At 48.5% G+C, this 15941-nt stretch overlaps 1 protein-coding gene across 1 annotated transcript; it reads right to left on the minus strand.

The window, feature by feature from the left end:
• Positions 1-2771: 2771 nt before the first annotated feature.
• Positions 2772-4955, minus strand: LOC123733086 (potassium voltage-gated channel subfamily A member 1). The gene has a single exon (XM_045712420.2). It carries the CDS (start codon positions 4688-4690, stop codon positions 2996-2998), a length of 1695 nt encoding a protein of 564 aa, XP_045568376.1. The 5' UTR covers positions 4691-4955; the 3' UTR covers positions 2772-2995.
• Between the last annotated feature and the right edge of the window lie 10986 nt (positions 4956-15941).

Below are 15941 nucleotides of genomic sequence, written 5' to 3' on the forward strand. Positions count from 1 at the left end.
GGGGTAGTTATGTTCTCATGGACCTGAGAGGAGGGGTAGTTCTGTTCTCATGGACCTGAGAGGAGGGGTAGTACCAGATGTTTCTATATTTGACTTCAAAATAAAATCTGCTTTGTTTCTTTCAGAGCAATAAATATTAATAGGCCTAATATTAGGAAATATATACATAGTCTCAGAGGTGCATTTAATGCATCAATATGTATTATTTTTATGTAGTAAACATACGACTAAACAGAGACGGTACAATATACGAAAATAAAATCCCCATTTGGCGTTTGTTTTGTTTTCTATATATATAACGAGGTGTTTACTTCCCTGATGACACACTGTGTCAGAGACAGAGACGACATTTTGGTTTGGTCGTGGTGGCTCGGTTATAAAGCCTAGAGACAGTAGTCTCTCTCACCACAGCCTAGTCCTCTCTCTCTCTCTCTCTCTCTCTCTCTCTCTCTCTCTCTCTCTCTCTCAGCCACGCTCAGAGACAGTAGTCTCTCTCACCACAGCCTAGTCCTCTCTCTCTCTCTCTCTCTCTCTCTCAGCCACGCTCAGAGACAGTAGTCTCTCTCACCACAGCCTAGTCCTCTCTCTCTCTCTCTCTCTCTCTCTCTCTCTCTCTCTCTCAGCCACGCTCAGAGACAGTAGTCTCTCTCACCACAGCCTAGTCCTCTCTCTCTCTCTCTCTCTCTCTCTCAGCCACGCTCAGAGACAGTAGTCTCTCTCACCACAGCCTAGTCCTCTCTCTCTCTCTCTCTCTCTCTCTCTCTCTCTCTCTCTCTCTCAGCCAGGCTCAGAGACAGTAGTCTCTCTCACCACAGCCTAGTCCTCTCTCTCTCTCTCTCTCTCTCTCTCTCTCTCTCTCTCTCTCTCAGCCACGCTCAGAGACAGTAGTCTCTCTCACCACAGCCTAATCCTCTCTCTCTCTCTCTCTCTCTCTCTCTCTCTCTCTCTCAGCCACTCTCAGAGACAGTAGTCTCTCTCACCACAGCCTAATCCTCTCTCTCTCTCTCTCTCTCTCTCTCTCTCTCTCTCTCTCTCTCAGCCACTCTCAGAGACAGTAGTCTCTCTCACCACAGCCTAATCCTCTCTCTCTCTCTCAGCGACGCTCAGAGACAGTAATTATCTCTGGTCCGTGCTAGCAGTCTTGATTAGAGTCCCTCCCCCCTACTGTAGCTGTTAACTTAATGATGATTGTGTAAAACGGGATCTGGACGTAAGGTGACGATGCGATCACAGAGGCTACAGCGTTAGATAACCTAACACACAGGAGTATTACGGACATCTAGACCCCAGGCTAGCTAGGGTTGAGTGTGTGTTATGTTAATGTGGGGACCCCAGGCTAGCTAGGGTTGAGTGTGTGTTATGTTAATGTGGGGACCCCAGGCTAGCTAGGGTTGAGTGTGTGTTATGTTAATGTGGGGACCCCAGGCTAGCTAGGGTTGAGTGTGTGTTATGTTAATGTGGGGACCCAGGCTAGCTAGGGTTGAGTGTGTGTTATGTTAATGTGGGGACCCCAGGCTAGCTAGGGTTGAGTGTGTGTTTATGTATTTCTCAGTGGTTTCCATCCAGAAAGTGATGTGTGTGTGTGTGTGTGTCTCATTTCTCTGAAACTTTTCAGGATTGTAACGTGTTGATCCGACTGCAGAAACTTACACCCTATTCCCTATGTAGTACACTACTTTAGACCAGGACCCATGCACCCTATTCCCTATGTAGTACACTACTTTAGACCAGGGCCCATACACCCTATTCCCTATGTAGTACACTACTTTAGACCAGGGCCCATACACCCTATCCCCTATGTAGTGCACTACTTTAGACCAGGGCCCATGCACCCTATTCCCTATGTAGTACACTACTTTAGACCAGGGCCCATACACCCTATTCCCTATGTAGTACACTACTTTAGACCAGGGCCCATGCACCCTATTCCCTATGTAGTACACTACTTTAGACCAGGGCCCATACACCCTATTCCCTATGTAGTACACTACTTTAGACCAGGGCCCATACACCCTATTCCCTATGTAGTACACTACTTTAGACCAGGGCCCATACACCCTATTCCCTATGTAGTACACTACTTTAGACCAGGACCCATGCACCCTATTCCCTATGTAGTGCACTACTTTAGACCAGGGTCCATGCACCCTATTCCCTATGTAGTACACTACTTTAGACCAGGACCCATACACCCTATCCCCTATGTAGTACACTACTTTAGACCAGAACCCATACACCCTATTCCCTATGTAGTACACTACTTTAGACCAGGACCCATGCACCCTATTCCCTATGTAGTACACTACTTTAGACCAGGGCCCATGCACCCTATCCCCTATGTAGTACACTACTTTAGACCAGGGCCCATACACCCTATTCCCTATGTAGTACACTACTTTAGACCAGGGCCCATGCACCCTATCCCCTATGTAGTACACTACTTTAGACCAGGGCCCATGCACCCTATTCCCTATGTAGTACACTACTTTAGACCAGGGCCCATGCACCCTATCCCCTATGTAGTACACTACTTTAGACCAGGGCCCATACACCCTATTCCCTATGTAGTACACTACTTTAGACCAGGGCCCATGCACCCTATCCCCTATGTAGTGCACTACTTTAGACCAGGGCCCATGCACCCTATTCCCTATGTAGTACACTACTTTAGACCAGGACCCATGCACCCTATCCCCTATGTAGTACACTACTTTAGACCAGGGCCCATTGGGCCGAGAAGTAGTGCACCGTGTAGGGAATAGGGTGTCATTTGGGACTCAATCACTCTGCTTTCGTTTAGGCTTCAAATCCATTAGTACCACGAGGGATTTTTATACATCAACTCACTGACACTGACTAGATAGAGGCTTGGAAATCATCGTGCCGTCATAGCAAAACACACTGCTCCTCTATTCAATTAGTCACTGTAATAGAAAGAGGATTCATACTGTCTGTGTGGACTACTGGTCTGTCTGTCTGTCTGTGTCTGTGGGGACTACAGGTCCGTCTCCATCTTGTTCAGGCAGAAGGCGTAAAGGGATCGTTTAATGTTCATGCTGCTGTTAGCCTTGATGTTCTGTTTCTCCGCTCCTGTCCTGTCCTCCTCGTCTCCCGACTTGGCAGACCCTTTACTGTCCTTTCTCTTTAACTGAGGACTGTCTTGACTGTTCTCGGGCGGGTCGTCTTTCAGAGACGACTGGTCCTGGTCCGTCTCTCTGTGGTAGAAATAGTTAAAGTTGGACACGATCACAGGCACCGGCAGCGCGATGGTCAACACTCCCGCTATGGCGCAGAGCGAACCCACGATTTTCCCCCCCACCGTCACCGGCCTCATGTCCCCGTAACCCACCGTCGTCATGGTGACCACGGCCCACCAGAACGCGTCGGGGATGCTGGAGAAATGCGATTCGGGTTCGTCCGCCTCGGCGAAGAACACAGCGCTGGAGAAGAGGATGACTCCGATGAAGAGGAAGAAAATGAGTAGACCCAATTCTCTCATACTTGCTTTGAGTGTTTGTCCTAATATCTGAAGCCCCTTGGAGTGTCTGGACAACTTGAAGATCCTAAACACCCGGACCAGTCGAATGACCCTGAGGATGGCCAGAGACATGGTCTGTCCGTTTCCGTGTTCCTGAGGTTCTTCTACCTGCTGCTCGGCCAGCTCCGTCCCCACCGTGATAAAATAAGGCAGGATAGACATTATATCTATGATGTTCATAACAGTCTTGGAAAACTCTGACTTACTAGGACAGGCGAAGAAACGGACGATGAATTCAAACGTAAACCAGATTACGCAGGTGGTTTCCACGATGAAGAAAGGGTCCGTGAAGGTGAGCGACGGACGGGGGACGGTGTTGTTACCGGGTCGACCCGTGACCGGTAACTCCCTCTCGTCCCTGAACTCCGGTAGTGTCTCCATGCAAAACGTTATAATGGATATGGTGATAACTAACACGGAGACGATAGCGATGCCTCTCGCTGGGCTTGAACTCTCCGGGTATTCGAATATGAGCCAGACTTGTTTCTGAAACTCATTCTGTGGTAACGGTTTCTCTTCCTCTTTTATAAATCCTTCGTCTTCTCTAAACCTTTCCATGGCCTCTTCACCCAGCCGGTAAAAACGGATCTCATCAGCGAACACGTCGATAGATACATTGACGGGTCGTCTGATCTTACCTCCCGACTGATAGAAATATAGGATCCCGTCGAAACTCGGTCGGTTACGGTCGAAAAAGTACTCGTTCCGGAGCGGGTCGAAGTATTTGATCCTTTTATAAGGGTCTCCCAGTAATGTATCGGGGAACTGGTTAAGGGTCCCTAGCTGCGTCTCGTACTTTAACCCTGCGATGTTGATCAGCACCCTCTCGTTGTTATCCACGTCTCTGCGCTCAATATCCAACATGTCATCGTCCAACAGATGGGGACTGTGGTCTGCGCGCCAGAGCGCATCCACGGCGTTCTCGTTACAACTCAAAGTGTTATTCATATCGTTGATTTTCCACGTCCTCGGTTTGGGACTCCCGATTGTATTAATGTCTTTGTGAAGGCTGTAGCCCGGTTCGCTGAGTCCACTCTGGACAAACGGCGGAGGTTGATGTGGATCCAGAGCGTTACGGCGGGCTACATCTCCGGTATTTCCACCGCTTCCTTTCGCTCCGCCGTTCTCAAAACTCGCCAAGGCTATCTCCATACCGTATCCATTAAATTAGGCTTTATAAATATATTTTAAAAAAAACAGAAAATACTTGTCGAGTTGAAAACAACAACAGTAAACCCATCCAACGGTTTCACCCCGCAGCTGAACTGACAAGCAGCAGCAGTTAAAGCTGGATCCAATCCAACGCGTCCTCCGCTGCTAAAAAAACACAATACCGTATGTGTGTTTGGAACGGACGACGCTAAGCCATGAGCACGCGTGCTCCCTGGTCTCTCTCTCTCTCTCTCTCTCTCGGGAAAGTAAGTAATACACAGAGAGAGAGAGAGAGAGAGAGAGTCAGAGAGAGAGAGAGAGAACGAACCCCGGATGAGAAAGTAATGAGTATTCCTGATGTCAAAAGAGCTGTTCAGCCAACCGCTGTCTGAGAAGCCTTTGAAAATGTCAGTCTGTTAGGCAATCTGTCATCCCTAACTCAGGGAGGAGGGAGAGGGGATGATGGGAGGGAGAGAGAGAGAGAGGGATGATGGGAGGGAGGGAGAGGGGGGGATGATGGGAGGGAGAGAGAGAGAGAGGGATGATGGGAGGGAGAGAGAGAGAGAGGGATGATGGGAGAGAGAGAGGGATGATGGGAGGGAGGGAGAGAGAGGGGGGGATGATGGGAGGGAGAGAGAGAGAGAGGGATGATGGGAGGGAGGGAGAGAGGGATGATGGGAGGGAGAGAGAGAGAGGGATGATGGGAGGGAGAGAGAGAGAGCGGGATGATGGGAGGGAGGGAGAGAGGGGATGATGGGAGGGAGAGAGAGAGAGAGAGGGATGATGGGAGGGAGAGAGAGAGGGGGGGATGATGGGAGGGAGAGAGAGAGAGAGGGATGATGGGAGGGAGAGAGAGAGAGGGATGATGGAGGGAGAGAGAGAGAGAGGGATGATGGGAGGGAGAGAGAGAGAGAGGGATGATGGGAGGGAGAGAGAGAGAGAGGGATGATGGGAGGGAGAGAGAGAGGGGGGGATGATGGGAGGGAGAGAGAGAGAGGGATGATGGGAGGGAGAGAGAGAGGGATGATGGGAGGGAGAGAGAGAGAGGGATGATGGGAGGGAGAGAGAGAGAGGGATGATGGGAGGGAGAGAGAGAGAGAGGGATGATGGGAGGGATGAGAGAGAGAGAGGGATGATGGGAGGGAGAGAGAGAGAGAGGGATGATGGGAGGGAGAGAGAGAGGGGGGGATGATGGGAGGGAGAGAGAGAGAGGGGGGATGATGGGAGGGAGAGAGAGAGGGATGATGGGAGGGAGAGAGAGAGGGATGATGGGAGGGAGAGAGAGAGAGGGATGATGGGAGGGAGAGAGAGAGAGAGAGGGATGATGGGAGGGAGGGAGGGAGAGAGGGATGATGGGAGGGAGGGAGAGAGAGAGGGATGATGGGAGGGAGGGAGGGGGTGTTGAAAGGAGGGGATGATGGGAGGGAGAGAGAGGGGGGGATGATGGGAGGGAGGGAGAGAGAGAGGGATGATGGGAGGGAGAGAGAGAGAGAGGGATGATGGAGGGAGGGATGATGGGAGGGAGAGAGAGGGATGATGGGAAGGAGAGAGAGAGGGGGATGATGGGAGGGAGGGAGGGAAAGAGGGATGATGGGAGGGAGAGAGAGAGAGGGATGATGGGAGGGAGAGAGAGAGGGATGATGGGAGGGAGAGAGAGAGAGAGGGATGATGGGAGAGAGAGAGAGAGGGATGATGGGAGGGAGGGAGGGAGAGAGGGATGATGGGAGGGAGGGAGAGAGGGATGCTGGGAGGGAGAGAGAGAGCGGATGCATGGGAGGGCGGGCGTGTTGAAAGCCCGGCGGATGATGCGAGCGAGGGCGGGTTCAAAGGAGCCCGCTGATCGGAGGGAGCGGTGTTGAAAGGAGGGGATGATGGGAGGGAGGGCTGTTGAAAGGAGGGGATGATGGGAGGGCGAGAGAGGGATGCTGGGAGGGAGGGGTGTTGACAGGCGGGGCATGGTTTTTCCCCATCTTGCCTCTGCGAGACCCATCATTCTTAGTTTTGATTCTTGCAGTTTGAATTAATTTTTTTTTAAAGATGAACGAACTATCGCAAGCCTTTTTATTTTTACTATTGACATTTTTCTTGGATGTATAACTAGATGTCCATTCAGCATGATGTTTGTGTAGAGTTCAGCCAGGGCCACTCCACATGTTCTGATCTGTAGAGATCAATACGACAGCTCCTTGGACTATTGATTATTAAGATCACGCGTTTAACCGCCTAACTCTACTTCTACGCTCCCTAGACGGTCGATCAGTCACAATCTTCACCTTCATCTGAAGATATGTTGAAATCACTGTCAGACCGATACGCAGCGGGTTGCGTGCTCCACATCATTTTATTTAAATATGATGCACACGAGAAAAACCAATAAACACAGAATGACAGTTTCACAGGCCGAACAGACACACATCTATATAGGACTCCCAATCAGAGGCAACTAGAAACACCTGCCTCCAATTGAGAGTCCAGCACCCAAACCTACACATAGAAAAACTAACCTAGAACATACTAATTCAGTAACATACACCCAAAACCCAGGAACACATAAATAAAACACCCCTCTACACCACACACAAAAAACCACACCATACAAAACAAATATACCTCTGCCATGTCCTGACCAAATATTATACAAATAATACCTAAATACTGGTCAGGACGTGGCAAGATCAGTGTGAAACAACAAACTATCTGTCAGATTACACACCAGCAGATGGAAATAAATACACCCTTCTAATCTGGTATGCCTGTTTAACATGATCTTTCCCCCCTCTCCCTCTACTCAGTCCACTAGTCACCGTGTTAGGAAGATACCAGGCCCTCAGATGAGAGCTCTGTCCCAGAACAGGCTCCTTAATAAATACCTCTGTCACGTCAGACAGTGATCCATCTGTATTGGCTTTAACTGTGTGACATGTAGAAGAGGTGGTGAGATGCTGGTGGGGTTCTCAGCTTGTTGACAGACACTCTGCTCGCCCTGCCATGGCTGTATGCCTCGCCTTGCCATCCTATCCTGGCAGACACACAGGGCAGGGGAAGACAGACAGACAGACAGACAGACAGACAGACAGACAGACAGACAGACAGACAGACAGTACAGAGCCAACCAGGGTAAGACAGAGAGGCAGGCAGCAGTGTGTCTGTCCCTCTCCCAGCAGTGTGTCTGTCTCTCTCCCAGCAGTGTGTCTGTCTCTCTCCCAGCAGTGTGTCTGTCTCTCTCCCAGCAGTGTGTCTGTCTCTCTCCCAGCAGTGTGTCTGTCTCTCTCTCCCAGCAGTGTGTCTGTCTCTCTCTCCCAGCAGTGTGTCTGTCTCTCTCTCCCAGCAGTGTGTCTGTCTCTCTCCCAGCAGTGTGTCTGTCTCTCTCCCAGCAGTGTGTCTGTCTCTCTCCCAGCAGTGTGTCTGTCTCTCTCTCCCAGCAGTGTGTCTGTCTCTCTCCCAGCAGTGTCTGTCTCTCTCCCAGCAGTGTGTCTCTCTCTCCCAGCAGTGTGTCTGTCTCTCTCCCAGCAGTGTGTCTGTCTCTCTCCCAGCAGTGTGTCTGTCTCTCTCCCAGCAGTGTGTCTGTCTCTCTCCCAGCAGTGTGTCTGTCTCTCTCCCAGCAGTGTGTCTGTCTCCCTCTCCCAGCAGTGTGTCTGTCTCTCTCTCCCAGCAGTGTGTCTGTCTCTCTCCCAACAGTGTGTCTGTCTCTCTCCCAGCAGTGTGTCTGTCTCCTTCTCCCAGCAGTGTGTCTGTCTCTCTCCCAGCAGTGTGTCTGTCTCTCCCCCAGCAGTGTGTCTGTCTCTCTCCCAGCAGTGTGTCTGTCTCTCTCCCAGCAGTGTGTCTGTCTCTCTCCCAGCAGTGTGTCTGTCTCTCTCCCAGCAGTGTGTCTGTCTCTCTCCCAGCAGTGTGTCTGTCTCTCTCCCAGCATGCCGTGCTGCTCTGCTCGTCCAGCGCTGATTGTTCTCATTAGCAGCTGGGAGGACCAGAGGGGCAGCTAGGAGCTGGATTACTGCTTCTGCTGGAGCCAGAGCTCCCTCCTTCCCCGTCCCTTCACTAAGACCCCTAACCCCCCTCTTCTCATGCCTAATCACCCCCTCCAACCACCAGAGGGCCCCCCACCCCCTCCTTCCAACCACCAGAGGGCCCCCCACCCCCTCCTTCCAACCACCAGAGGGCCCCCCACCCCCTCCCTCCAACCACCAGAGGGCCCCCCTCCCCCTCCCTCCAACCACCAGAGGGCCCCCCTCCCCCTCCTTCCAACCACCAGAGGGCCCCCCTCCCCCTCCCTCCAACCACCAGAGGGCCCCCACCCCCTCCCTCCAACCACCAGAGGGCCCCCCACCCCTCCCTCCAACCACCAGAGGGCCCCCCTCCCTCCAACCAGCAGAGGGCCCCCACCCCCTCCCTCCAACCACCAGAGGGCCCCCCTCCCTCCAACCAGCAGAGGGCCCCCCTCCCTCCAACCAGCAGAGGGCCCCCCTCCCTCCAACCAGCAGAGGGCCCCCCACCCCCTCTCTCCAACCACCAGAGGGCCCCCCACCCCCTCTCTCCAACCACCAGAGGGCCCCCCACCCCCTCCCTCCAACCACCAGAGGGCCCCCCTCCCTCCAACCAGCAGAGGGCCCCCCTCCCCCTCCCTCTAACCACCAGAGGGCCCCCCACCCCCTCCCTCCAACCACCAGAGGGCCCCCCTCCCTCCAACCACCAGAGGGCCCCCCTCCCCCTCCCTCTAACCACCAGAGGGCCCCCCACCCCCTCCCTCCAACCACCAGAGGCCCCCCTCCCCCTCCCTCTAACCACCAGAGGGCCCCCCACCCCCTCCCTCCAACCAGCAGAGGGCCCCCACCCCCTCCCTCCAACCACCAGAGGGCCCCCCTCCCTCTAACCACCAGAGGGCCCCCCCCCCCTCCTCCAACCACCAGAGGGCCCCCCTCCCTCCAACCTCCAGAGGGCCCCCCTCCCCCTCCCTCTAACCACCAGAGGGCCCCCCACCCCCTCCCTCCAACCACCAGAGGGCCCCCCTCCCTCCAACCAGCAGAGGGCCCCCCTCCCTCCAACCAGCAGAGGGCCCCCTCCCTCCAACCACCAGAGGGCCCCCCTACCCCCTCCCTCTAACCACCAGAGGGCCCCCCACCCCCTCCCTCCAACCACCAGAGGGCCCCCCACCCCCTCCCTCCAACCACCAGAGGGCCCCCCACCCCCTCCCTCTAACCACCAGAGGGCCCCCCTCCCTCTAACCACCAGAGGGCCCCCCACCCCCTCTAACCACCAGAGGGCCCCCACCCCTCCCTCCAACCACCAGAGGGCCCCCCTCCCTCCAACCACCAGAGGGCCCCCCTCCCTCCAACCAGCAGAGGGCCCCCCTCCCCCTCCCCTAACCAGCAGAGGGCCCCCCACCCCCTCTCTCATAAAATAACATAACATTGTCTGTTTTTGTCTGGGTTATCTGAGCTGAGTCCAGCTGCCTGTCCACGATATCCTCTCTGCCTCCCTCCACAAGGACTCTCCTCTCCTCTCCTCTCCTCTCCTCTCCTCTCCTCTCCTCTCCTCTCCTCTCCTCTCCTCTCCTCTCCTCTCCTCTCCTCTCCTCTCCTCTCCTCTCCTCTCCTCAAACTCACTCACCCCCTCCTATGCCTCATCACCCCCCCGCCTTCCTTCTGTCCTCCAGTGGGGATCCCCTTCGTCCTGGCTCACCAAACAAGCCTAGATTCCCCTCAGTGGTAAACAGTGGGTCTGTGTGTGTATTAGAGCAGCAGCCCTCCTCAGTGGTAAACAGTGGGTCTGTGTGTGTATTAGAGCAGCAGCCCTCCTCAGTGGTAAACAGTGGGTCTGTGTGTGTATTAGAGCAGCAGCCCCCTCAGTGGTAAACAGTGGGTCTGTGTGTGTATTAGAGCAGCAGCCCTCCTCAGTGGTAAACAGTGGGTCTGTGTGTGTATTAGAGCAGCAGCCCTCCTCAGTGGTAAACAGTGGGTCTGTGTGTGTATTAGAGCAGCAGCCCTCCTCAGTGGTAAACAGTGGGTCTGTGTGTGTATTAGAGCAGCAGCCCTCCTCAGTGGTAAACAGTGGGTCTGTGTGTGTATTAGAGCAGCAGCCCTCCTCAGTGGTAAACAGTGGGTCTGTGTGTGTATTAGAGCAGCAGCCCTCCTCAGTGGTAAACAGTGGGTCTGTGTGTGTATTAGAGCAGCAGCCCTCCTCAGTGGTAAACAGTGGGTCTGTGTGTGTATTAGAGCAGCAGCCCTCCTCAGTGGTAAACAGTGGGTCTGTGTGTGTATTAGAGCAGCAGCCCTCAGTGGTAAACAGTGGGTCTGTGTGTGTATTAGAGCAGCAGCCCTCAGTGGTAAACAGTGGGTCTGTGTGTGTATTAGAGCAGCAGCCCTCCTCAGTGGTAAACAGTGGGTCTGTGTGTGTATTAGAGCAGCAGCCCTCAGTGGTAAACAGTGGGTCTGTGTGTGTATTAGAGCAGCAGCCCTCCTCAGTGGTAAACAGTGGGTCTGTGTGTGTATTAGAGCAGCAGCCCTCAGTGGTAAACAGTGGGTCTGTGTGTGAAGTTCAGAACCGCGATCATCTAAGATTCATTCGCAAATTCTTACCGTTCTGAACGAAAATATAAACGTGACATTTAAAGTGTTGGTTTCATGAACTCAAATAAAATATCACAGAAATACGCACAAAAAAGCTTATTTCTCACAATGTTTTTGCACAAATTTGTTTACATCCCTGTTAGTGAGCATTTCTCCTTTGCCAAGATAATCCATCCACCTGACAGGTGTGGCATATCAGGAAGCTGATTAAACAGCATGATTATTACACAGGTGCACCTTGTGCTGGGGGACAATAAAAGGCCACTCCTAAAATGTGCAGTTTTATCACAACAACACAATGCCACAGATGTCTCAAGTTTTGAAGGAGCGTGAAATTGGCGTGCTGACTGTAGGAATGTCCACCAGAGCTGATGACAGAGAATTGAATGTTCATTTCTCTACCATAAGCCGTTTGAGAGAATTTGCCAGTGCGTCCAACCGGCTTCACAACCTGCAGACCACGTGTAACCACGGCAGCCCAGGACCTCCACATCCGGCTTCTTCACCTGCGGGATCGTCTGAGATCAGCCACCCGGACAGCTGATGAAACTGAGGGTTTTGCACAACAAAATAATTTATACACAAACTGTCAGAAACCGTTTCAGGTGAAGTTTATCTCGTTGCTCGTCGTCCTCGCCTGTATCTTGACCTGACTGCAGTTCGGCGTCGTAACAGACTTCAGTGGGGAAATGCTCACCTTCGATGGCCACTGGCAGCTGGAGAAGTGTTCTCTTCACAGATGAATCCCGGTTTCAACTGTACCGGGCAGATGGCAGACAGCATGTTTGGCGTTGTGTAGGCGAGCGGTTGTTCTCTATCCTCCTCTCTTCCTCCCTCCTCCTCCCTCTCCTCCTCTCCTCCTCATCCTCCTCCTCTCCTCTCCTCTCCTCTCCTCTCCTCTCCTCTCCTCTCCTCTCCTCTCCTCTCCTCTCCTCTCCTCTCCTCTCCTCCCTCTCCTCCTCCTCTTCCTCCTCCTCCTCTCCTCCTCCTCTCCAGTGTGTGTTATTGCACAGAGCCTCCGTCCCCTCTCACACCACACATTACTGTCTGTTATCCTCTAGTCATGTCCAGTATATTACTGTCTGTTATCCTCTAGTCATGTCTAGTATATTACTGTCTGTTTTCCTCTAGTCATGTCTAGTATATTACTGTCTGTTTTCCTCTAGTCATGTCTAGTATATTACTGTCTGTTATCCTCTAGTCATGTCTAGTACCATTACTGTCTGTTATCCTCTAGTCATGTCTAGTACCATTACTGTCTGTTTTCCTCTAGTCACGTCTAGTATATTACTGTCTGTTTTCCTCTAGTCATGTCTAGTACCATTACTGTCTGTTTTCCTCTAGTCATGTCTAGTATCATTACTGTCTGTTTTCCTCTAGTCATGTCTAGTATATTAGTCTGTTTTCCTCTAGTCATGTCTAGTATATTACTGTCTGTTATCCTCTAGTCATGTCTAGTACCATTACTGTCTGTTGTCCTCTAGTCATGTCTAGTACCATTACTGTCTGTTGTCCTCTAGTCATGTCTAGTACCATTACTGTCTGTTATCCTCTAGTCATGTCTAGTATATTACTGTGTGTTATCCTCTAGTCATGTCTAGTATATTACTGTCTGTTATCCTCTAGTCATGTCTAGTACCATTACTGTCTGTTTTCCTCTAGTCATGTCTAGTATATTACTATCTGTTTTCCTCTAGTCATGTCTAGTATATTACTGTCTGTTTTCCTCTAGTCATGTCTAGTATATTACTGTCTGTTATCCTCTAGTCATGTCTAATATCATTACTATCTGTTTTCCTCTAGTCATGTCTAGTATATTACTGTCTGTTATCCTCTAGTCATGTCTAGTATATTACGGTCTGTTGTCCTCTAGTCATGTCTAATATCATTACTATCTGTTTTCCTCTAGTCATGTCTAGTATATTACTATCTGTTATCCTCTAGTCATGTCTAGTACCATTACTGTCTGTTTTCCTCTAGTCATGTCTAGTATATTACTATCTGTTATCCTCTAGTCATGTCTAGTATATTAGTCTGTTTTCCTCTAGTCATGTCTAGTATATTACTGTCTTTTATCCTCTAGTCATGTCTAGTATATTAGTCTGTTTTCCTCTAGTCATGTCTAGTATATTACTGTCTTTTATCCTCTAGTCATGTCTAGTATATTAGTCTGTTTTCCTCTAGTCATGTCTAGTATCATTACTGTCTGTTATCCTCTAGTCATGTCTAGTATATTACTGTCTGTTATCCTCTAGTCATGTCTAGTATATTACGGTCTGTTTTCCTCTAGTCATGTCTAGTATATTACTGTCTGTTATCCTCTAGTCATGTCTAGTATATTACTGTCTGTTATCCTCTAGTCATGTCTAGTACCATTACTGTCTGTTTTCCTCTAGTCATGTCTAGTACCATTACTGTCTGTTGTCCTCTAGTCATGTCTAGTATATTACGGTCTGTTATCCTCTAGTCATGTCTAGTACCATTACTGTCTGTTATCCTCTAGTCATGTCTAGTATATTACTGTCTGTTTTCCTCTAGTCATGTCTAGTATATTACTGTCTGTTATCCTCTAGTCATGTCTAGTATCATTACTGTCTGTTATCCTCTAGTCATGTCTAGTATATTACTATCTGTTCTCCTCTAGGCATGTCTAGTTAATATATTAATGAATCTCTCTGAAGTAGAAAACAGATGTGAGTTAAACCTCATTAAATCACAAGAGATCAACAATCATTAGCAACACACACTTATGTTTTAGTAAACAGAATTCCTATCTCATAAATAATATAATATAATATATTAATTTATTAGTAAACAGAATGTCTATTTTATATATAATATATGTATATATAATATATTAATTTCTTAGTAAACAGAAGTATTGATGTCTGTCTCTCAAAGTGCCCATCCTGCTTCTCTAAAGACTTTCATACATGGATATTACCATAGTGGCTATGAATATGTAAATGTGGTTCATCTCCAAGCTGTTAGTGGATGGAAGGTAAAGCCATAGACCCACATAACCCATATATTATATATATTATATTCATATTTATAATATTAAGCTGTTAGTGGATGGAAGGTAAAGCCATAGACCCACATAACCCATATATTATATATATTATATTCATATTTATAATATTAAGCTGTTAGTGGATGGAAGGTAAAGCCATAGACCCACATAACCCATATATTATATATATTATATTCATATTTATAATATTAAGCTGTTAGTGGATGGAAGGTAAAGCCATAGACCCACATAACCCATATATTATATATATTATATTCATATTTATAATATTAAGCTGTTAGTGGATGGAAGGTAAAGCCATAGACCCACATAACCCATATATTATATTCATATTTATAATATTAAGCTGTTAGTGGATGGAAGGTAAAGCCATAGACCCACATAACCCATATATTATATATATTATATTCATATTTATAATATTAAGCTGTTAGTGGATGGAAGGTAAAGCCATAGACCCACATAACCCATATATTATATATATTATATTCATATTTATAATATTAAGCTGTTAGTGGATGGAAGGTAAAGCCATAGACCCACATAACCCATATATTATATATATTATATTCATATTTATAATATTAAGCTGTTAGTGGATGGAAGGTAAAGCCATAGACACACATAACCCATATATTATATATATTATATTCATATTTATAATATTAAGCTGTTAGTGGATGGAAGGTAAAGCCATAGACCCACATAACCCATATATTATATATATTATATTCATATTTATAATATTAAGCTGTTAGTGGATGGAAGGTAAAGCCATAGACCCACATAACCCATATATTATATATATTATATTCATATTTATAATATTAAGCTGTTAGTGGATGGAAGGTAAAGCCATAGACACACATAACCCATATATTATATATATTATATTCATATTTATAATATTAAGCTGTTAGTGGATGGAAGGTAAAGCCATAGACCCACATAACCCATATATTATATATATTATATTCATATTTATAATATTAAGCTGTTAGTGGATGGAAGGTAAAGCCATAGACCCACATAACCCATATATTATATATATTATATTCATATTTATAATATTAAGCTGTTAGTGGATGGAAGGTAAAGCCATAGACCCACATAACCCATATATTATATATATTATATTCATATTTATAATATTAAGCTGTTAGTGGATGGAAGGTAAAGCCATAGACCCACATAACCCATATATTATATATATTATATTCATATTTATAATATTAAGCTGTTAGTGGATGGAAGGTAAAGCCATAGACCCACATAACCCATATATTATATATATTATCTTATTATTATTATATACATTATTATGTTATTAACATAACAGGGACATTTCATTACGATCACCACAAATAACACAATGTAAACAAAGGATGCAGACAGACAGGCTGTTAGAGGGATGCAGACAGACAGGCTGTTAGAGAGATGCAGACAGACAGGCTGTTAGAGGGATGCAGACAGACAGGCTGTTAGAGAGATGCAGACAGACAGGCTATTAGAGGGATGCAGACAGACAGGCTGTTAGAGGGATGCAGACAGACAGGCTGTTAGAGGGATGCAGACAGACAGGCTGTTAGTTAGAGAGATGCAGACAGACAGGCTGTTAGAGGGATGCAGACAGACAGGCTGTTAGAGGGATGCA

This window comes from Salmo salar, chromosome 17, assembly GCF_965601325.2.
Source record: "Salmo salar chromosome 17, fSalSal1, whole genome shotgun sequence".
NCBI classification, from domain to species: domain Eukaryota; kingdom Metazoa; phylum Chordata; class Actinopteri; order Salmoniformes; family Salmonidae; genus Salmo; species Salmo salar.